Here is a 24047-nt window from a genome sequence, read left to right on the forward strand (position 1 = left end):
TAAAATGATAGAACAAATGAAATAAAAGTTATCAGAATGTGTCATAAAAAGTAAGTTGAAAAAGGAAGTTTTGTTTTATGAACCTTTTCAATTATACTTATATGTATTCTAGGTCACTATGCCAGTATTTCTTTTTCTGTATCATAGTTTAAAAAAAAAACAAACAAAAAAACCTGACCTGATGACTTACAGAATGTTTTAAATGCCAGGGATGTGTTAGGATAAAAAAAGAGTAATTTCTTATTTCAAAACTCCTTTTTAACTGGCAAACATTTTTGAGTTCCATTAAAACAAGTAGCGAAGTTCCTAAAATTTTTATTTTCTATGGCAATCTTGGGTTTCTACAATGGATCTTATGTCAAAAAGTAGATGAAACATAAGAATGACTCCTGGCTTATGTCAACTTTGACATCATGAATTATGCCTTAAAGAAAAAGGATCCTAGACCCACCTTCTCAGAGTCAAAACCAAAGCTGTTTTCCTTGGCTAGGTCGACTGCACAAATCACATATTCACTATTTACCGATACAACAAAATCAATCCTGAGACAGAATGTAACGTTCAGAGGCTAAAAACATGTATTTAAAACTGCACAAAGCATTCCCCAATGCATGAGTTAATTTTTTTTTTTTGGGGGGGGCCACGCTGGCCAACTTCTTGGCTATTAAGTGTATGTTAAAAATCATTTTAGAGCTTGTATTTCTATTCCTGTATTTAAGAATCAAATCTCTCATCCGTACACGTGCACATCACTAACCAATCGGTCCCTGGTCTGTTTAATAAACATTACCGACTGCCCTCCCCGCCCCGGCACTTGGGCATGATGGCCACTCACCCACACACGTAAACATGACCGTTCTCCTGAAGAAGGACCCTTGCCACCTCCTCGCTGTGACGCTGGATGCTGTCTTGCACGTACTTTGCTGGGGCTTCTTCCTCCCCCACAGGAGCATCTCTTGAGAAGGAAACTTTCAAGTGAGTGAGAATTCCACACTTAAGGAAATGTCTGAGCTCCTCTCTGAAATACAATATTTAATAGGTCCCTGGAAGGTTTGTAATTTAAAGTTGAAAAAGTATGAAATTAGAATTGCACGGCATGGCTGAGTCTTACAATGCTAGAATTGTGACGTACCTGAATAAATAATCCCTATCCTTATGTCTGCAGCCAAAAAACAACCACATTGCTCCAAAGTGTCCATCTGGGTGATGTTCTCGGAGTTTCTCTCTAAGTGAAAAAGTTGAGATGTTTGATATAAAGAATAGGTAAAAGCAATCTTTCTTTTTCCTTTTACCTCTCCAGATAGGTCTGTAAAATCCACCTTCGCAGTCACTCAAAGTCCATTTACTGAATTAACATTTTACTATCTGCAGGGAACCTGGGCCACTCCATCAGACACTACAAAAAGTAAGCTTACCTATGAGCTGCAGACATCTATGAGCTTTATATGACATCTCTGTAGTGAGGATAATTCAAATTATCACACTGTGAAACCCAGACTAAGTTCTACATTAAATATTCATAACAATTTTATGAATAAAAATTAACTCTCAATTAACATAATAGAAAAGCGGCACCGGGTTTGTTTTTTTTTTAATAAATCCATTCATTTTCTTTATTTTTGGCTGCGTTGAGTCTTCACCGCTGCGCGCGGGCCCTCTCTAGTTGCAGGGGGGGGGGCCACTCTTCGCCACGGTGCACGGCCCTCTCATTGCGGCGGCCTCTCCTGTTGCAGAGCATGCATGGGCTCTAGGTGCACGGGCCTCAGCAGTTCTGGTGCACGGGCCTAGCAGTTGTGGCTCACGGGCTCTAGAGCACAGGCTCAGCAGCCGTGGCACACAGGCCCAATTGCTCCACAGCATGTGGGATCCTCCCAGACCAGGGATCGAACCCGTGTCCCCTGCATTGGCAGGTGGACCCTCAACCACTGTGCCACCAGGGAAGTCCCGGCACCGGATTTTAAAAGGTAGAATGGTCTGCTGTGAAATGTTTCAGAAATGATGGACACGCCCTACTTTTTTGATTTCTTAAGAAAAAAAAAAGAAAAGAAAACAGCAAAAAGACTTTGTCCAAAGGATATTACTCCACTATCCGGGGAACACTATGTAAGAATTGTTATTTCACAAACAGGGAGAGAAGCACAATTTTATTTATTTATTTTATAAAAAATAGTTGTGTTCTGATACAAAGATACATGTATTAATATCATTCTGTTGAAAATTACTGATGTTAAGGGTTTAACTTTGAAACTGTTGGTGTAACTGGATCTTTGTGACTACCAATTTTATCTAGCTAAGGAATAGATGGGACAGCTGCACATCACCACAGCATAAAGGTGTGCTTGAAATCTGTCCCCAAATACATGCACTACAAACTATGGTTCAGCAGGGGAAAAAGAAAAAGAATGTACTAGAGTAAAAATGGAAGTTCCAGTACAAAGCAAAATTTCTAGAAGATACATTTACTTTTCCCATGGTGACAAATTATGCTATGCTATCACACATTTGATAATAATTTTTTTAAATAAAAATTTTACAACCAAAGTCCAATATCCTAAAAACCACTGAAGAAACAAAAAAGCTCTCTATTACATACTTCCACTCAGGACCACATGGGACACATTTTCTCACCAGCCAAAGAAAACACATACCTATGTTGTAGGAAGCCAATGAAAGGTGCTATGCCGGTTCCTGGACCCACCATTATGATGGGGACTGAGGGGTCATTTGGTAAATGGAAAAAATTTGTTGCCCGAGGAGATATGGATATCTGAAATATTAAACCAATGCTTATAAGTTCGGAAAAAAACCAGACAAAGGCATATAACCAAGGTGATGCCTGCTAAAGAAATCAGAAAGTGCAACTTCCCCTCAAAGGAGAGTCATAAAATCAAACAGCAGCATTAAATCTTACTGAAAACACAAACACATCTATCTGTCAGTGCAGAGAAATAAACAAGTCTGTCTTGTAAATTTTTCTTTTCTATTCAAATCAAAGGTATTTTAAAAATGACAGGCACGATATTTCTGAGGTAGAACACTGAATAAATAATAATTGAGTTCTTTTTCTAGGCCCAAGAAAAAGATCTGCTTCCCAGTAGGCAACCCATTATAGGTATCATGAAGAAATGCACAAAAAAATGAAGACATTATTCTTCATGTTAGGACATAAAGGGGCAATGAAGATTAACATCAAGATGGGGTGAAGGTTTTAAGTGAAAATTAGGCAAGTGAAAGAGAAATTAAGGGGCTGCCCCAAAGATACTAGAGCACTGCGCTACATTTGCTACTCTAGGTCCCATGTTACCTGTGTTTGTTGCAAAACTAGAATAAGTGATATATAGATAAACAAAATCTTCTTGCTACAATTTCAAAAGGGTTTTCTTCTAAATCATGTGCCAGGGATACTTAAAGGAATCAATTTGTAAATATATGCATCTTTCAGTTTCACTTTGCCATATGCTTTAGTTACACAGAGTGATACTAACAGTTAAGAATGACAGGAATCTTCCCTCCATTCCCTACTGGTATAACCGTATATATTTTAACCTTTAATTGTCTGAAGTTCATCAACGGGATGAACACAGTACTTTTTAAATGAAGAACTGGCAGAGCTGTATCAAATGATTGTTCTCATTTTGGAGTGAAACTGTAATTAATATTATATTAGCCTTATTCACTTGATTCATCCACTCCACAATTTTATTGAAGGTACTCAATATGACAAACACGAGGACAGAGAAATGAGCAAAACCGCATCTGTCTTCATGGGACTTATATTCTAGTGGGTGGAAAAGACAATAAACAAACATATTTATAGAATGACAGGTAATGGTAAGTCCCAGGAAGCAAAATAAAACAGGATAGGATGGGTATGGCAGGAAACTGCTAAAGAGACCACACTGCCTATGTTCCAGGGACGGCAAAGAGACCAGAACACTAGTCAGCTCCTGCTGTCAATCTCCGATGGCTTACAACCCCAAACGCCTACTTCTGGCTCTGCTCAGTGGCTGCAGCTCTGCACCATCATCTCCTCCACTTGGATCCAAACCCAAGGAGCATCCCTGACCTGAATCACTCCGTCCGACGTCAGAGGGAAAGAGCAAGAGAGGCAAGCCACAGCATCCTATCAGGTTCAGAGCGCCGGCTGAGACGTGGCATAATCCTGTCTGCTCACCTTTCACTGGCCAAGGCTGGTCACATGGCCAGGCTACACATGAATGGGAGGGCAAGTCTACTCTTCCTCCGGGGGCGGGGGCATCTGTGAACAACAGTACTATCTACCATTCGGGGGAGGGCATGCGGTGGATGGATCCTGGATAAAATATGGTACTACACGGCACAATGAAATTTAAGTAGCTTTAAATTATATCCTTTCTATCTGTACCTCTAGTGCCTCAACACTGGGTAGTCAACAAAAATCTGTTAAAATGTGGAAAGAAGAAGAAAAGGGCAGAGGGAGGAAAGAAAGAATATGTGAAAGGCACCCATGCTTGGTGTTTGTAATACAGCATCAATATACATATTTTTTTTAGCTTTCTGGAGATCATCTACTGTTTTTATGAGATCATGAAGTGACACAATACTTTCATGTCAGTACTACAATATTTCTTTACAAAAAAGAAGTTTCTCATGTTCTCAATATTTTGTTGATATGAGGGACACACGGTAAAGCACCTGTTCCAGGCAGCAGATTGGGAAAATACCAAGTTAAAGGGCAATTTTAAGCCCTAGTCTTCCCTTAAGCTCACTCAAGTATATATCAGAAGTCTTAATTCCCCCTAAGTGCTGTCAACTTTTTAACTTCAGTAACTTATAGCAATCAAACCAGTAATAAGATAACACTACAACTGACATGTTCATTCTTCAATACCATGGAGAAGACTTCATGATAAAGACTGAAATTTTTAAAAAATTTCAACCATCCTTGTGGGTGAGGAGGGAGAACGTAATTCCTCCCTATGCATACGGTCTCGAATGAGATTTTGCCAAGTGTGGGTCAAAATATAAAAGAACACCACGGCTCCAAGAAAAGGGGAAGAAACAGGGGCAGGGGAAAATCCTACTACCCAAAACTGAAGGACATAAAATTAATCTCTGGTTGTCAGCTGCCATTTTAAGACGACTTCTTTGGAGCACAGGACACCGACTGAGCATAAATGAGGCTGTCCCTCATCACCAGCCTTCACTGTGGACTCGACTCCTGTGCCAACCTACCAAGAACATCAGCGCCAAGGTCTTCTCCTTCATGAATGTGACAAGCAAGAAGCAGAGTGTATGTATTATATAAAACTCATGCTTTACACATTTAGGAAACACACGGACTACACTGAGTGAAGTAATGTTCTCCTGACTTTCCAAAAGAGATATTAAAATCCAAGCAGGGCATACATTTTCCTTTGAATAATTTGATGGGAATGGACCATGCAGGGGACCCTACACTGTTTTTTCTCATCGGGCAAAGAGCACACTTTTAATGATGCCAAAACTGCCCACTCCTAGTACCTCGGGCGCCAGGGCCTTCTCGCCGTCTGCCCGGGAGGCGTGCGTGCTCGGCTGAAGAACCGATTCAACCAGCGCGGCCAGCCAGCCCGTGCACACGCCCTTCCGCAAAGCCACCGCCGTGGTGTCAGACCAAAACTCCACGATGTTAAAAATGAAATGAAGCTTCCCTGGGTGAAACAGGCTCGAGCTGCAAAGACACAGAGATAAGTTTGTAAACTCCACCTCAGGACTAACACATACAGGCCGAGCTAGGCCTTTTTTTACTGCATGAGGGTGTTTCCTAATGGGCTCTAAACCTACCTTCTTCCTCTTCAGAAAACAGTTCTGTTGCTTACTTCAAAGCGACCCCCCCCCACACCGGCCTAGTTTTGTGATGTCATTCAGGAGAGTTTCTGGTTACCTGTTTGCCGCCAAGACTGAATGAGATTTATACCAGCTTTCCTCCCTCTTCCCTACATCCACCCGGGGAAGGCGGCCGGGCACACCAGTAAAGGCCGCAGGTGGAGGACCTGCAGACTCACTAAGTGGGGACGTGGCTCTGGACCACGGGGGCCACTGAAGAGCCACACCCTATGAACTCCGAGAGGACACAGTCCAAGCCTGGTCTTCTTCACTCCTCATCACGCCTGCTACTGTCTTGCACAAATCTGCTAAGTTTTCAGTAAATGGATTTGTAGCTACTAAGCATTTGGAAGTCAGAGTTTCATTACATTTTAGGAGAAAGAGGCTAAGTATTATGTTAATAAACGTCAGTACCTTGCACATGAATATGGTCTGGGTTGGAGCTTAGGAAGATGTTCTGGAAAAAAATTAAAATAAGCAATTATTAATTCATTCCTACTGAAAATAAATTATATGCATATATGTAAATTATATGTAAAGATCTGAATTTGATTCCTATTTTCTTATTTAGAATTTCAAAATAACTTGTTTTAATTTTAAATCATATTTTAGAGCACACATAAATTCACTGTGTCTAAGTAAAATATCACTAAATACTTTTTTCCAATTCTTAACGACCAGACATATCACATTTCCTCAATCTGAACTCAGTATTTCTACTTAAAAGCTGTTTGTTTTTTTTTTTTTAAACATCAAAGGGTAGTAAGAGTAGGGTCCATGAATGGGCCTCAGAGTCAAGGAACCAATTACATTGTTTTCTTGGGTGTGTCCAGAGTTTCCAGATTTGAAAAAAGATCATGACCCAAAAAAGATTAAGGACTATGGAAAATACTTAGGCTTGAAATATTTTTCCTTCATAATATTTATATGATAATAACAAAAATAGGAGTGTAATGGTGGACATTTTTCAATCAAGTTATCCAGAAACCTAGTGGTTTTAAGATACATAGGTACTCTTTTAAAAGGAGATTAATAAGTCAGTATTTGAATATCTAATTGTCCATTATTAAACCCTGATAATTTTTTGTGTTCAGTATGTTATATTTTTGATAGTTATTTAGCAAAAATTTAGAAAGACCTTTCTAAAATGTCTTACAGTTGTAGTATCAGGATAAAGTTTAATAGAGGGCTCACCTTAATACTTTAGTTATATTAAGTTTTCTTACAGAAATTAGAAAATAATTAAAACTTTTATGTCTCAATGCCTTTAATTTTTTTACATAACTATATAATAAATGATACATATAAGCTTAAAAAGGTAACAGAAAACCTATAAAAAGAATTGGAACAATTCTTCCGTGAATAACAGCTTTACAAGACTTCTTGTAACTTCCCTAATGGGTGTTCCGGTTGTTATCCCAAGCCCTCTATTAGCTCAAAAGCCTCAACTGAGGACGGTAAGAGTGTTCATTCGCGCAGGGAAGCAGGAAGAGCAGCCTCACCCCTCTGAGGAGGAGGAAAGAGAACACTAAGAAATAAAAAGGGAAAGAGGGCAGGGCCTGACTTGTAAAGCAGGGCGTCCTTAACCGTACTCGGCATCAAAAGGGACCTTGGGTAAAACGTACATGTTTTCCCGTCACTAAACACAAATGCAAATTTTGAACATTTTACTATTTATCACCAAGGAAAACCGAGAGGAGACGACAAAGTTACAAGCGTAGGAAAGTAACAAAGGTTTTAAAGTCCTGTAAGGTTCTGACAGTCACTGCCCCTAGCAAGCGCCTCCAGTCCCTGCGGCCAGCTCCTCAGGGAAGATCTTCAACTCTCTTCTGCTGGAGTATGAGGACCAGAAGACACAATCTGGGCAAAAACCCAGCATGTGATCTTTTCACATCTGGATGTTCTGTCTCCCCCAGGGCACCGTGAGTGAGGCCACTTGTTTGTACTGGTGGACTTGCCCAGGTGGGAACATTTCTGTACCCTGCACACAGAGGGCACGCTTCATCAAACTCCATCAATTAGCACTATCTTTGAAAAAGGTCCTTTTCTTGGAAACCTCATTTTTAGATAAAATTTGGCTACGAGCTTTCTGAAAAACAGAGTAGAGGCCAAAGGCTGAGCAAAAAAAAGAGAATTAAGGCTGGCTATATTAAGAGAGCAAATGACAGTGGCAATGGTAGGAAAGAAAAATTAAAAAATAAAAATTTAAGCTTGGAAGAGAGATTCTTTGACTTCCAGAAGGCAGTTCAGCGGTCCAGGCAGCGGGAAGAGCAGCTGTTAAGACGCTTACTTACTGATCACCGTGATCGAGACGCACTCCCACGGGCCTGCAGAGAACTCAAAGGTGCTGCTACCACGGAGAGGCTGCCCCTCGGGGCTGGGGCGACTGTGACAGCGACCACTCACCAAGCAGGAGGCCAAGCGGAGGCTGGCAGGACGGAAAGGCCAGCAGGAGGTCTAGGAGGCAGGAACGGGAGTCTCTGACGAAGCGGTTGTAGTCGGCCGCCCCCTGCCTGCTGCACAGCTCCTGCAGCCGTCGCTTCTCCGCGCCGTCGCCAGTGTGGTCCACGAGGGCTCGCAAGAACGCCTGTGGCCAAGGAAGCCGACTTAAATCACCACGCGCTCTGTGGTCACAGCCGTGAGAACGCGGGGTGAGTCCCCACCTGGGGGTGTGCCCAGTTATCCAAGAGAAAGTGAGTGTGGTCACTAGGAGCGTGGGCACTAGGAGCATGGTCACTAGGAGCGTGGGCAGGACAAGAGCATTGCATTTGTTATTCGTTTTAATGGCAGCCTGTTAGGCAAACCCCACTTTTATGTTCCATTTTTGGTCACCTTCCCTATATCTTAAACCAACCCAATCTCAAATTACATGGCAGGTATATGTGAGTAATCACAAAGTCTCACAACTTAACGTTTTTATCTCGGGACACAGTACCTGTTCTTGCCTTAGCTGATGATTACAACCCAGATTTCTACATTTACTTGACCACTGTTATGACAGGCACTGGGCAGGTAAAGCACTGGGCAAAGAGGACACCTAACTTGCCCAAAAGGCTTCACAGGCGAGTGAGAGCAACAGAGGTCAAGAAGTAGCCAGTGTGCGACAGGCCGCCTATCCACCAGGGCACACGGACGTTCAGGGCTTCTGAGGCCAGAGGCTCCCCAGAAGGCAGGCTTGAGCCGAAAGCTGGCTGCACGGAAGAAAGGAGGTGACGGGCAGCCAAAGAGATGGCAGAGCCACAGGAGGGCACGGGAGGCAGGCAAAAGCACGGCTCTTGGGGAGCACGTGTGCTTCAACACAAATGCCAGGAAACGCAGACACGGGCAGAGGCTGACAAACAGTGAGGGCCCGAACCTCCAGACCCCTGCACGGGGACTCTGAGTCACCTCGGATCCATCGTGGGAAGGGGAGGAGAAGAACATAAATAAAGCAAAACAAGGAAGTCCCGGATCCCTAGTCTCAAAGACGGAACCAAGTCCAAACTCTTGGGCAAAAGACCAAACTTGCTAATGACAACTTTTGGTTCTAATGCAATTCCAAGCACATCCATCATGGGACACATAAAGCTCTCATTACTCACAGGAAGCAAAGAGCTTCAGCAAGTCATCTGCATCAACGCTACCTGAAACGCGAGTGGGCACCACTACTGTTTATTCCATGGCTCCCACATCCCGGAGGGCTGGATGCCCTTAACAGGGAAAATGAGATCCATGTTCCTGTGAGGGTCACAGGTTTCCACTGGCCCAGCCAAGAATCCCTGCTTAAACTATCCAGATACCAACAAATTACATGGCTTCTTCAAAGTGCCGGACACAGAACAAGCACCTGGGAAACGTCGTGGCATAAAGCCCCAGGTCTCTGCATGGATCTCTGGTAAGACAGGAGTTTACCAAGAACACTTCACACCACGCTTTCTCAAGTCAATAAAATTCCCTAAATTACAGGCTATAACAGTAGCAATTGTAAATCCTTCACTTATCAATTACAGAAACTTCAAGGTACTAAAATAGGAAATACAGCACTGTGCAGAGAACTGACAAATGTTACTAAAACTTAAATTATAAATATTTTTAACATAGTAATTCTACTCCAAGGAATTTATTTTTTAAAAAAACTTCAGGGGGCTTCCCTGGTGGTCCAGTGGGTAAGACTCCGCTCTCCCATTGCAGGGGGCCCAGGGTTTGAACCCTGGTCGGGGAACTAAGAAGTCCGCATGCATGCCGCAACTAAGAATTCACATGCTGCAACTAAGACCCAGCGGAGCCTAAATAAATAAATAAAAATAAATCTAAAAAAAAAAGTTTTTTAAAATTTTTTTAATAAAAATAAAAAAGACTTCAGGTACTTCCCTGGCAGTCCAGTGGTTAAGACTCCACGCCTCCAATGCAGGGAGCATGGGTTCAATCCCTGGTCGGGGAACTAAGATCCCACACGCCGCCCAGTGCAACCAAAAAATAAATAAATAAATAAAAATAAAAACATAAAAAAGACTTCAAACAAGTGTGCAAAGATGAATTAGAATGTTCACCTATGTAGGTTTTTTAAATAGTGGAAAACGAAACAACCAACTGTCCATAATCAAATCAACAATTGTTTTTTTCTTAAAAAAATTTTTTTTAAATTTATTTATTTTTGGCTGCACTGGGTCTTCGTTGCTGTGTGCAGGCTTTCTCTAGTTGCAGCGAGCAGGGGCTACTCTTCGTTGTGGTGCGCGGGCTTCTCATTGCAGTGGCTTCTCTTGTTGCAGAGCATGGGCTATAGGTGCGAGGGCTTCAGCGGTTGTGGCACGTGGGGTCAGTAGTTGTGGCACTCGGGCTCTAGAGCACAGGCTCAGTAGTTGTGGCGCACGGGCTTAGTTGCTCTGTGGCATGTGGGATTTTCCTGGACCAGGGATCGAACCCATGTCCCCTGCATTGGCAGGCGGATTCTTAACCACTGCGCCACCAGGGAAGTCCTCAAATCAACAACTGTGTTGCACCCATAGCATCTTTTAAAAGTATCTTCAGTACCTTTCCACGCTGGCATATCCAAACTCATTTCCTTTTAAGTAAAAAAAGGCATGTTGCAGAACAGCACATATACTACATGACCTCATTTTTCTTTAGCAAAACAAAATCCAAGTGTTAATTGCAGGGGTTTGATTATGAAGGACTTTTGCTTCCTGAGTTACTTACTTTTGTGTCCAGACTTTTTATAAGCATATTACTTTTGCAGTAAGGAAAGATATATTTTTAAATATGTACTTCATGAAATTTTCAGAAACGGTAGAGTTAAACTAAAATTGTGAAACTATTTAATCAAGAAGTTCTCATCACAGTGAATTGTAGATTTACTCAAATTATATCTAGGACTAAGCCTCTCCATAAAGTAGTTCACTTCCCAAAGACTACAAATGCAGTAAACACAATAACAAAATAGAGAATAAACACTGCACTGCAGACAGGGTAGCCAAATAATAGTACTATTTATGCTCATTGGAAATACAAGTTTGGTAAAGCACAGCTTGGAAAGTTTACCCATGAATATCCACTTGACTAACATGGTTGTAACAAAATCAGTAGTTCCCGGCATAACACTGACATCTAGTGGATCTTTCTGTCTCCAAATTCATCTAAACATCAATATAACCTACTAAAACCCTTCAATGTTCCCTGAAGAATTCTGACATAATAAATAAGTACAGGTTTTTACACAAAAGGGGTCTTCACAACATTAAACAGGTGGCAAGCAGTGGAAAGGCCCTACACCCCAAGCTTCCTGCCACCAATTAAGAGAGAAAAAGTGTCCACGTACAGCTGGAAAACACATGCTACCTAGGGCCACTTTCATCACTAGTTACCGTGCTACATCAAGTTAATGTCTAGAAAAATAAGATTAAGAAAAAGCCCTACCTTAAAAATCTCATTTCAGTAGAAAACAAAAAATTTCAGTATAAGCACAACATAAAAATATTTGCCCATGACAATTACAAAGACACTGCACACCTTGGGAACTATTTTGAACACATGCTGTGAAGACCATATTTTCTAAGCCTTCAAAGGACAAATACCAGATTTAATAAACCGTACAAAGAAGTGAGCATATTTTTAAATAGTCACCCAAAGAAGAAAGAAAAATACCTTCTTAGGAAGCGCTCGTATTTCAAGGCACCAGGTAAGAAGGAAGTGGAGAGAACACTTCTCGGGTATATGCTGGGGCAAGGCTGCTCCTTTGCAGGCAGGCGGGAAGGAGCCAATGACACAGAAAACAGAGAAGACGATGTGTTCCATCCATAAAAACACTAATGGCTGTAATATTTTACATTATAGTGCTGTCAAAGTACTTGTGGCAATATGACTTGTGGCAATGTTTATTCAGTCAAAAAATTTCCTCAAAAGGAATACAGAAGAAAAAACCTACTTTACAAAAACAAGGGTTATAAATTCAACAGCATTATTGTACCAGCCATACCTACCAAATCTAGGTACACCAAACAAAAGAAAGGGAAATTATCCAAGACCACTGAACAAAAGAAAGGAACAAAAAGCCAAAAGATGGCAGTGGTCCAATAACACTGCCTATCATCTTCAAAAAGAATTTCAGAACTGACTGAATTCCAGTTCAAGATTCTAACCAAATAACTAAAAAATAACTTCCTTTAATTATGGAGCAAGCAATTATTTTCATGTATTAAATAAGCAAAAACAAATATGCTATGAGAAACAAACATTAAAAAAAAAAAAAATTTCTTTTTTTTTTTTTTTGGCCGCGCCACGTGGCTTGCAGGATGTTCCCCCGACCAGGGATTAAACTTGGGCCCCGGCAGTGAAAGCCTGGAGTCCTAACCACTAGGCCACCAGGGAACTCCCAACAAAAAACTTTTTAAAAAGATTCATATAATACAGTTTTTTTTGCCTGACAATTTTAATATGCTAACCTAGAAACAAAATAATGCTGATTGCAAAAACAGCCTAACAAATCAGCCCAACTAACCAACCTGCTTCTCCAAAACCAGTTACATTCATTTTTTTAACCATTCCCCAGTTTGCTGCAAGCTTGCTGATTTCCAGAGTTTTGAAAAAGCTGATTCTTCAACTTCACTTTTAATGTCTGTAAGCATCCAATAAGCATAAACTCTATTAGCATCTCATTCAGTGTAACTGACTCATTCAGGGCACTTGATGTGAAAGCTAAAAACCCCCAAGACCAGCAAGTGGCTCTGTTCCGCCTGCTGATCCGTGGCCGACCCTCGGGCATCTGTGCAGACTCGCCCTGGTCACCTCCAATCCCCTGGCCCAGTGACATCCTGGGAAATAAGAGATCAGGGCTGTACCTTTCTTCTTCGTGTCTGCCTTAATGTTCAAGATGACACAATGGTCTCTCCTGTCTATGAGCTGCAGTCTTTGGAGTAGGTGCTGTACCTCAGAGTCACTGTTGGGACAGATCACGTTAAAGGCATCTCCAGGCTGGTAGGAAAAATCTGTTTTCTAGAGAAGACCCAACATGAAATACAAAAAATTCCACATGAGTTAAAGAGTTTTCGTTGTGGGGTAACAGACTTTTAAATATATGACCATTTGAATAAATGAATTAGTTTATTGCAATTAGAATTATTTTGTTTCTAACAAATAAGCCCAAGTAACCAAACAAACATACTTTTATTAGGAGTTATTTTTAAAAAGAAATTCTGTAGTTATCCAATGTTTTTCTTTATATTGAGTATTCATAGACTAGAAATTAAGACCTTCTGCCTCTTCTAAAAATTAAGGTGCTCTGGTAAGTAGTGTTTCAATAATCCATGTAAAAATCCTCTCATGAAAACATACACACACACACATTAGGAGCAAAAGAAACTACTTAAGACCATCTGCACTGGTTTTCAATTTCCTTTCTTTACTCCTTTCCTTTGGGGAGGAATAGGGGTCGGGGAGAGCAATTTCTTTTTCCTTAATGACACACGACGTCAAACCACCTGGCTCAGTACTGGTCGTGCACAAACCCGGGCTCCAGGTGGAGCCACCTCCCACAGCAGGTCTACTTAGAGCGGTGTAGGGTGTGGAGTGCTCTGGAGAGGGGCCTCTGGCCACACATGCTCACACCTCTAGCCTGGGAGGGACACAGGCTGTCCCTACCAGGCGGCCAAACCTCTCCTCTTTGTGACAAAAGTACAGAACAAGAGTGAAATGGTTTGGTGTACATAGGGTATTTAGCAATATGGATTAGAATGTTCAAAAGGAAAATGGAACTGCTCAATACTACGTAAGCAAACCATCTAGTTCTGACGCCTGTCACATTTCTTTCTTTCTATGAGAAACTCAATTAAACCCACATCGAAGGCCTTGGCGCACCCTCTTCTGAGAGCCCAGCCCACGGAACCTCGCAGGGCCCTCGTCAAGGGTTGAGCCACGTGGCTGTGAGGACGTACAACCACAGCTCCTTAACCTGAGGCCAATGAGGCAGCGGCTGGGGAGGCCTCATGGATGGGGTTGAGAGAGGGAGCACATAAACGCCCGAAAACTGTGTGCAAAGTGTTTATATACAATCATTCTTCTGGAGAGGGGGTCCGTGATTTCTTCCAGATCCTCAAAGGAACAAGGACCACCACTCCGCGAAGTGAACATCACACGACTGTCTAGTCTGGCTCTACTTCCACTAGACGCTGACCTCAGGTAAGCAGCTTCCTTCCTAGGGGCTCTTACACGGAAATACTACTCTGATTCCATCATTCTTTCGCGGCTTAATGAGTAAGGCAGCAACACTTTGCTCTCAAGTAGAATCACCTCCAGTCACTCATTTTAGCCCCTCCTTGAAGTGAAAAGAAAAGGTATGAGGTGGAGAGAAAAAACGATGGGTCAAGAATAAAAAGGCCGCTGTCCAGCCACAGGCCTCACTCTTCCTGAGTGTGTAGACGAGGACACAGCACAAGTCTCTGCACTTGCTGACAACATCCCTGTGCTCAGAAACACATTCTGTAACTTACTGAAATGTCCAATTCTATCAGAAGAGTGGTTTTTATGGCATCATTCATAGTCAGTTGAACTGCCTTTGAAATGGGAACGTGAAAAACTGGATCCACTGAGGTCACAGGTGCTTGGCTTTCCTCCTTGAGAAACAAATGGGATAAAATATTACTAAATGCAGTTTTCAATTATACTTACCACTGCTTCACTTAGTGACAAGGTGAGAGCTACAGGCTCTTTTAAAATGTCCTGCTATTTAAGTATTCTTCTCTAAGGTAAATGGCTACAGACATATGCCTCTCAGTCTTTCAGAAGAGAAGCTCATCTACACCTTAAACTTGTCTATTAGACTTTAGAATTTCTGAGATATACGGAAAATATCAGATACTACCATTTTTCATGTAAAGGTCTAACAGTCTTCCTAATGAACTATGCAAGAAGAAATAGCATGCATGCATGCATATTTCAGGAGATTCTAAAGTAAATGACAGATGTCTAAGGTTGGAAGCTGTCTGCACAGATGGTCACAGGAACCCTCAGAGTGGTGGGCTGGTGCTGCCTAAAAGAGCTTTCTCGACAATGGGAATGTTCCATTTCACTGGCCGATATGGAAGTCACTAGACACATGTGCCCACTGAGCACTTGGAAACATGCTTGTGTGACTAAGGAACGGAATTCTTAATTTTATTTGATTTTCATTAATTTAAATTTAAGTAGCCACACGTGGGAAAATATTAAGAAACCCAAATCTTTGTACAACCCCCTCCTTTCATAACTTGATGTTCCTAAGTTCTATTAAAAATAGAAACTTACATCCTAGAAAGTGCTAGGCAATTAATTTTGGATAAGTGGCTGCATGGGAAAGCTAGAAGGAGGGTCAGGGCTGAGAGCCTGCGAGTGGAAGGAAGCAGGGCACGGCCCCCAGCAAGGCTGCTGCGAGTGCCCACAGGTGGCCCTCAGCCAGCTCACAGTCGCCTCTGAGAATCACCTGAGCACTCTCAGGTCCCACCTGCTTTCAGAGGCAGCCCATATCCAGTGACGAATCAACGACTCTAAAGGCCCAGCCCCTCTGCACAACTCAGGACAACTCTGAAGGGCCATCCCGGCTCCAGACAACCCCGTGAGCACAGCTGGGGCCTCTGCTGAGACTGCATCCCAGCTCAGCTTCTCCCAGCGCCCAGTCCTGCTTCTGTCCCCTCACATCCCGGGGTGACGAGGACACCCTAAAAAACCATCTCACAGTGATCCCCAGGAACCCAGCCTGGGACAGCCAGCGCCCGAGTAAACCAAGGAAGTTGCTAAAATGGGAGCGTGGAGCTGGACTGCTGGCTGGCCATAAGGACACCACATGGCAGCAGTGCAACAGCTACGTGGGACGGGCACCCCCGGAAGGGAATGCACTAGCTGCTGTGGGGACACGTGCTTGGCAACTATGAGGAAGCAGTACCGATTCAGCCGGTGGAATTAAACCGGAAAAGGTGCAGAAAGCCGAGAATAATTAATCAACAGCTAAATTCTAAGTGTGAAAGCCAGAGGACATTCTCTGTAGTTTACAAAGAAGCGCTCATCTCCTGCAGCCTGAGGGCAGAGAAAGCCAAGGACTGACCCAGGCAGGGAAAGAATGGGAGAGGGACATCTGGGTGAATAGCTTGAATCCCTAGATCCCTTGAGCCCTTTGAGCCTGCAGAAGTGGCCACTCCTGCCTATTAAGAGCAAGAACTCCCTTCTCGAATTAAGACAATGCAGGGACTCTACCCGTGCACCCCATCTGTCCTCCTGGCTGCTGGACCAATAACTACAATTAGGTAGCAACAAACCTGGCTGCTTGTGTGTTGGGCCAGCTCCCAAGAAAGTGCAGAAACATACACCAATAGAATATGTGCGCACAAGATAGAACATTGAGGTCCTGGGTCAGGCAAGGTAGAACATAAATGTGGATAAAGGATTTTTTCTAGCTGGGACACTCTCCTAGGATACGGGCTTTACACACCCTGGCACGAGCCCCCAGAGATGATGTGAACATGCTGACAGCAGGGTTACGAGAGCAAAGAAAAAGCAAGGGCCTGTACTAAGTGGGGCAGAAATGCCAAGACCAGGGCCAGCATTTGAAGACAGGATTAAAAGCTCAGAGAAGAGGGCCTACTAGAGTGGATAAAACCATGTAAAGCCAAACCCCACCAGATGACGATGTGCCCTGAAGCACCTAGAGAATACAGCGCTGCCAAGGCCAACAGGACTGTGCTGGTGAGAGGGGCACCAGCACCAGTGACTTCAAGGCTGGCCTCCCCTGCTGACCGGAGCTCACAGACTGGGCTCACAGCAACAGGAAAACCAGGATTCCCCCCCCACCACCCACAAGGAACAGAGGGAGGCGGGAGCACTTAGCCAGGAAAGCCGGGGGGCACAATTATCACGGTGAGTAGGAAAGCTGGGGGTTGCCAGGGGGCCTGACTCTCAGAATTAGTGGAAATGACTGAAAACATGGCTCCTGGAGGGTGAAAATGAACGGGCAGCCAACAAGGGCACTGGACCAATCCTGACAAGGAGAAGAAATGAAGGAGTCACGAGCAGGAAGCTGCTCCTCGTTCAAGACCCCTTGTCCAGGTCCGGACCTGCGCCAGCTGTGAGACCCGGAGCCCTCTGAGTGCAGAAGCAGGCAGGCTCCCAGGAGGGACTCCGCACGGCACAGAAACTGCACCCGGTAACGCCTGCCCAAGGGGGAAACGTGCACTGGGCCAAGGGAATGTCCCAGTACTTCAGGGACTGCTGGACGACGGTCCAAGTTGATGCTGTTACCCCAAGTGTCATCACGGCCCAGTAACAGAGTGAGGTCTACGAGGCCAGGCAGTAAATGGAGTCCTGGCCCAAGCCCGGCTCAGTGGGTCCAAGGGTCACTTGGCAGTGAGCATAACCCCACACTGGATCCCTGGCCTGTGGGCTAAGAGCTGTCACAGCAGGGAAGGCCAAGAGGAGGCCTCTGAATTTGACACCAGCCTCTCTCATCAAGGTATAGAATTAAAAACAATATAGCATCCTAGGAGGAAAGGCAGATAGCAATATAATCCTTAAAAATCTAAAGGATACAGGAGGGTCTCCATCATAGCTCCATGTAATTCACCAGCCTGGCCCCTGCAAAAACCAGACGGATCCTGGGGGATGACAATGAATGCCAGAAACTCAAACAAGCAGTAGCTCCAACAGCGGATGGTTGGTTTTCTTTGACAGAGCAGTTAACATGGCCTCAGGCACGTGGCATGTGGACAAAGGTTTAGCCAAGGTGCTCTTTTCCATTTCTATCCATAAAGAGGAGCAGACATGTTCACTTTCACTTGAACATTTACAATTCTGCCCCAAGACCATGACATCGTTCCTGCTTGCTGGTACAAGACAGGGCGAATAAATGCGGAACATCCGGACGCTCAGCAAAACATCACCCTAGTCCACAGTATCGACACCATTATGCTAACCAGATGATGCTGGAGTCTTCTGTGCCGTATGGAGATTGAGGGCCTGTGGTGTAAGTACAGTTTTTAGGATTCCAATGTTTGGTGCGTGTCAGGACATCCCTTCCCAAGTAAAGGATACACTATCTCATCTTGCACTTCACTTCACCTAGAGAGATGCATTACATCTGGCAGGCCTCTCTTCAGGCTCTGGGATGCTGAGATACTGCTCCAACCCAAACACCAGGTGACACAAAAGTGGCCAGCTCTGAGGGGGCCCGGAGCAGGAAGGAGCTCTGCAGCAGGACCCCGTGACACGCTCACCGGAGGCCGTGCTGCTTGTACTAAACAGTCCAGGAGATCCCACGGCGTTAGAGGCAGAAGGGGTGGGGAGACGACGGTGTGGCGTGAGTGGGTCCAGCTCAAGGCTTTCTTATGGCTGCACTGAAGCTCAGCTTCCCACTCGGCCCAGTCCTGCTTCCACCCTCCCCTCCCCCACCCAACCTGCCCCCAAGGTGATTATCCCAAGAGGATGCCCTAAAAAAGGAAACTTTTTTCCCCAACCCCTTACCCTCTAGGTATATCCTTTGAACAGATTTACACAAGTTTCCCTTAAAAAGTTGAGATTTTTAAAAATCTTTTAGCCACATTACCAACAACTCAAGCCTATTTAATGATACCTACCATAAAAGAAACTCTCAGCAGATCCTCAGTGAAGTGCCTTGTCAGATCAGTGAGCGCTCACCGCCTCTGCCACATGCACCCATCCTTGCAGCGGGCACACGGGGCCTCGCTCTCTACACGCCCATGCACCCTGCTCCCACCAGCCCGGCATGTTCACTAGAGCCACCCATGCCTGGTCCCAGCCCTGACTACAATGTACTTATTGTGATGACCCCACTTAATAAATAATGAAGTATGAGTGCAAAAGCAATAACCCATGGCTGGTCATATAAAACCATACCTGTTTATCTGAATGCATTAGAAAAACACTATAAAAATATGATGCTAAAAACACTAATATCATCTCAGATATATGCAAACAGTTCTAGTAAACTAGAAAGCTGTACTTATATTGTTTCTAAAATGTCTAAATGGTTCATCATTTAATAAAAAGAAACAAAGAAACAAGAAAACATGACGGCTGTACTAAAGGGGTGGTTTATGCGAGAAAGCCCCTGTGGGACTCCAATCAGCCACTCTAAAAAAGAGGGCTTGGCTCCACATTACAAGACTGGCTGCACTGGAAATTTATTCCAAGCATGCTGGAAGAAATTTCAGGGTACCATATACTGGCAATCATGGGGTAATATTAGCTATTATTCAACTTGATGCTCAAAAATTTAAAGACCACTTTAAAGTCATTTATTTATTGACAGGAAAAATACTCTAGGCAAAGAGAAAAAGACTTAATATAGACAAAAATATATGTGTAAGATATTATCAAGAAAAAGAAAAACCCACAAAGTGGAGTAACCCAGAATACCAAAAATCCATACTGGGAAAAGATTTTCCTATAAATGAGTCCTCTGAGTTTAGCTGCTGAGATAATTTCCTGACTTCCCACAACAACTTGCCCTCATCTGGCTGACATATAAAGTGAGAAACCAAGAAGTTAATTCTCCAAAATAATGGAGAAACTGAGCTGTTAACCATTTCCTTCTTCAAAGAATAACACCACAAGCAGGTGTGCAATGCGTGGAGGTAGCACCTCTCCAGTGACTACTCAGTTCCGCCACTGCAGTGCTGAAGCAGCCACAGGCACCGCGTGAATGGATGGGCATGGCTGGGTTGCAGTAAAACTTTATTTACAAAAGAGAGGTGGGAGACCACACTCTCCCTGCACGCCACAGTCTGCTGGCCTCCATCATAATGTAATTTAAAAAACACCACCACCACCACCACCCACGGCACATAAAGTAAAACTGCTTACCTGGCCAAAGGATTCCTCCAGATGCACCTGTAAATATTCTGGTGGTAAAGCGGGAATATTCAGAGAGGCTTGTGAAAGTGGGGGTATTGAACGGATAAGCGAGGGCTCAAAGTCTGCAATCAATGTATTCGATTGACCTCTGTTCACAGCATTTTGCTCTAAAACTTCAGCATCATTTCGTCTGGAACCATCTAATCTCAGAAGTCCAACCTGTGATTCAATGTGTAATAATTCTGGTGTTACGGGGTCTGTCCTCCGGGAGGCATTAGATGCCATTGTGAGAGTTCCATTCATCTCCTCTTTTCCTCTACTCAACAGAAAATGCTTCGCCAGGGCAGCCCAGAGTCCGTTAATCCATGGCTCAACCACAAATTCTAAACTGGATTGTTGTAATAAAAAAGGAAAAAAGAAACAAATGCCTAAGTTCTCCATTTAAATACATAACAATTGGATAATGGCAGAATCTGTCCATTTGACAGAATGCTGTGCAACTGTCAAAAACACTAAATATGGAGGCTATTCAGAATACAAAAAATACTTATGAATGATTAAGCTAAAAAGCAGAACATTATTGTGTTCATTAGCGCTGTGCTGTAAAAAATTCAGAGAGCAAAAATGAAGATAATTTAGTAAAAGGTAATAGGAGTGTGATTCCTCTTAACTTCCTAAAACAGAGCTGGTAATTTAAGAAGCCGTAATTTTAAAGAGGCATGCTAAATTCTGATGAGGCTAACAGTACTTACCCAAAATCCAAGTCTACTCTAATATCACAAATGATAATTACATCAATCGAATGCACCATCTTTTTTTTTTTTTTTTGCCTAGCTAATTTACTGATCTTTGTTTCCCACAGATTAAAATATCACCAAGAAACCACTCCAGATTAACGCTCTTTTGACTAATAATTCAAACCTTCGATCAGTTCTGAGCAATTATGCTGGTAAAATTTCCAGGCAGGCTGACCACAGGGGAAAAAAGCAAGCATCCTTTAGGAGAGCTGAATTAATCATAAATACAGGGGACTTCCCTGGTGGCGCAGTTGTTAAGAATCGCCTGCCAATGCAGGAGACACGGGTTCAAGCCCTGGTCTGGGAAGACCCCACATGCTGTGGAGCAACTAAGTCCGTGAGCCACAACTACTGAGCCTGCGCTCTAGAGCCCGCGAGCCACAACTACTGAAGCCCATGCGCCTAGAGCCCCTGCTCCGCAACAAGAGAAGCCACCGCAATGAGAAGCCCGCGCACCACAACGAAGAGCAGCCCCCGCTTGCCGCAACTAGAGAAAGCCCACGCACAGCAATGAAGACCCAACACAGCCAAAAATAAATTAATTAATTAATTTAAAAAAAAATCATAAGTACATTTTAAAATACAGTAGTCTACGTACTACTAGCAAAGTATGAGGGCTCAAAAATTACAGTCCCTACACTCCCTGAACAGAAACCGTACACAGAGTGTACAGAATTGCTAAGAAAGACTGCATCAGGACCTTGGGAATAACATCTTTGTCATTTTCAATCACAACTCAAACAAGTTATCAATTAAATTCCAATTCATAAAGCTAAATGACAATTAAGAGGAGACATATTTTAGACCTCCATGTTATTGCAACTTGGACCATAATTTCATCGTATTCATTTGGTGCTCACAGTACATAGTTCCAAATTTGGTCACACAGTACATCTATCCCTCAGAAGCCTTTGGAAGAGCAAGAATATAAAATCCGCAGTTCAATAATGACAGCTGCATTTAACACCCCATTCTCACAACTCAGAAATAATAAGATGATAATACCCATAAATCAGAAAGCTCATACTTGCTGCGTGCTTACTACATGGCAGGCATTGTTCTAAAATAACAACTTGTATTAATTCATTTGATGCTCCAAAGAACCTTACACAACATGTACTATTATTATCTATTTTACAAGGGAGAAACCAAGGCACAAAAAGTTTAAGTAATCTGACCAAGGTTTCACAGTCAGTAAGTGGGGAAAATCAAGGATTTGAACCCAGATGTATGGACTCCAGTCTACAGTCTTAACCCCTTCAATGTGGTGGTACTTTAAGCCAAGGCGCCTCCTTGAAAATATTTTAATTTTACAAAAGAGTACTTAGGTTGACAATTTAAGAGATGCAGGCTGCTGAAATACACATTCAAGAATTTTAGGGAGAGAGGAGAAGATGGCGGAAGAGTAAGACGCAGAGATCACCGTCTTCCCCAAAGATATTTCCTCCCCAGAAATACATCTACACGTGGAACTGCTCGTATAGAACACCCACTGAATGCTGGCAGAAGACGTCAGACCTCCCAAAAGGCAAGAAACTCCCCACGTACCTGGGTAGGGCAAAAGAAAAAAGAAATAACAGAGACAAAAGAATAGGGACGGGACCTGCACCAGCGGGAGGGAGCTGTGAAGGAGGAAAGGTTTCCACACACTAGGAGCCCCTTCGCAGGTGGAGACTGCGGGTGGCGGAGGGAGGAAGCTTCGGAGCCACGGAGGAGAGCGCAGCCACAGGGGTGCGGAGGGCAAAGCAGAGAGATTCCCGCACAGAGAATCGGCGCCGAGCAGCACTCACCAGCCCGAGAGGCTTGTCTGCTCACCCGCCGGGGCGGGCGGGGGCTGGGAGCTGAGGCTTGGGCTTCGGTCGGATCGCAGGGAGAGGACTGGGGTTGGCTGCGTGAACACAGCCTGAAGGGGGCTAGTGCACCACAGCTAGCCGGGAGGGAGTCCGGGAAAAGGTCTGGAGCTGCCGAACAGGCAAGAGACTTTTTCTTGCCTCTTTGTTTCCTGGTGTGCAAGGAGAGGGGATTCAGAGCGCCACCTAAACGAGCTCCAGAGACGGGCACGAGCCGCGGCCATCAGCGCGGACCCCAGAGACGGGCATGAGACGCTAAGGCTGCTGCTGCCGCCACCAAGAAGCCTGTGTGCGAGCACAGGTCACTCTCCACAGCGCCCCTCCCGGGAGCCGGTGCAGCCCACCACTGCCAGGGTCCTATGATCCAGGGACAAATTCCCCGGGAGAACGCACGGCGCGCCTCGGGCTGGTGCAACGTCACGACGCCTCTGACGCCGCAGGCGCGCCCTGCCTCCCCCGTACCGCTCCCTCCCCCCGGCCTGAGTGAGCCAGAGCCCCGGAAGCAGCTGCTCCTTTAACCCCGTCCTGTCTCGGTGAAGAACAGACGCCCTCAGACGACCTACACGCAGAGGCAGGTCCAGATCCAGAGCTGAACCCCGGGAGCTGTGCGAACAAAGAAGAGGAAGGAAAATCTCTCCCAGCAGCCTCAGAAGCAGCGGATTAAATCTCTACAAAGTGATGTACCTGCATCTGTGGAATACCTGAATAGACAACGAATCATCCCAAATTGAGGAGGTGGACTTTGGGAGCAAGATATATTATTTTTTCCCCTTTTCCTCTTTTTGTGAGTGTGTATGTGTATGCTTCTGTGTGAGATTTTGTCTGTATAGCTTTGCTTTCACCATTTGTCCTAGGGTTCTGTCCGTCATTTGTGTTTTTTTACTTTAAAAAATTTTTTTCTTAATAATTATTTTTTATTTTAATAACTTTATTTTATTTTTCCTACTTTATTTTACTTTATTTTATCTTATCCTCTTTCTTTCTTCCTTTATATTTTTTCTCCCTTGCACCTAAAGCAATTAGAGAAAGAAGAACAAAAAAACCCCAAAGTTAGCAGAAGGAAAGAAATCATAAAGACCAGATCAGAAATAAATGAAAAATAAATGAAGGAAACGATAGTAAAGATCAATACAACTAAAAGCTGGTTCTTTGAGAAGATAAACAAAATTGATAAACCATTAGCCAGATTCATCAAGAAAAAAAGGGATAAGACTAAAATCAATAGAATTAGAAATGAAAAAGGAGAAGG

General features: G+C 43.7%; 1 protein-coding gene across 5 annotated transcripts in view; it reads right to left on the reverse strand.

Moving 5' to 3' along the window:
* MTRR (5-methyltetrahydrofolate-homocysteine methyltransferase reductase) overlaps positions 1–24047 on the reverse strand; it is a 49145-nt gene that overhangs the window by 15989 nt on the left and 9109 nt on the right. For 4 of the 5 annotated variants that reach the window (XM_082454379.1, XM_082454378.1, XM_082454376.1 and 1 more), the window contains 10 exons: positions 20161–20539; positions 14805–14927; positions 13158–13311; positions 11965–12053; positions 8251–8431; positions 6259–6301; positions 5503–5689; positions 2649–2767; positions 1133–1225; positions 836–1018 (listed from right to left, as the gene is read on the reverse strand). In XM_082454379.1, coding sequence (XP_082310505.1) covers positions 836–1018; positions 1133–1225; positions 2649–2767; positions 5503–5689; positions 6259–6301; positions 8251–8431; positions 11965–12053; positions 13158–13311; positions 14805–14927; positions 20161–20539 — 1551 coding nt within the window. The remainder of the gene's footprint in view (positions 1–835; positions 1019–1132; positions 1226–2648; positions 2768–5502; positions 5690–6258; positions 6302–8250; positions 8432–11964; positions 12054–13157; positions 13312–14804; positions 14928–20160; positions 20540–24047) is intronic. The other variant, XM_082454377.1, reaches the window with a different exon arrangement.

Source organism: Balaenoptera physalus (assembly GCF_965194825.1).
Source record: "Balaenoptera physalus genome assembly, chromosome: 3".
In the NCBI taxonomy this organism is placed as follows: domain Eukaryota; kingdom Metazoa; phylum Chordata; class Mammalia; order Artiodactyla; family Balaenopteridae; genus Balaenoptera; species Balaenoptera physalus.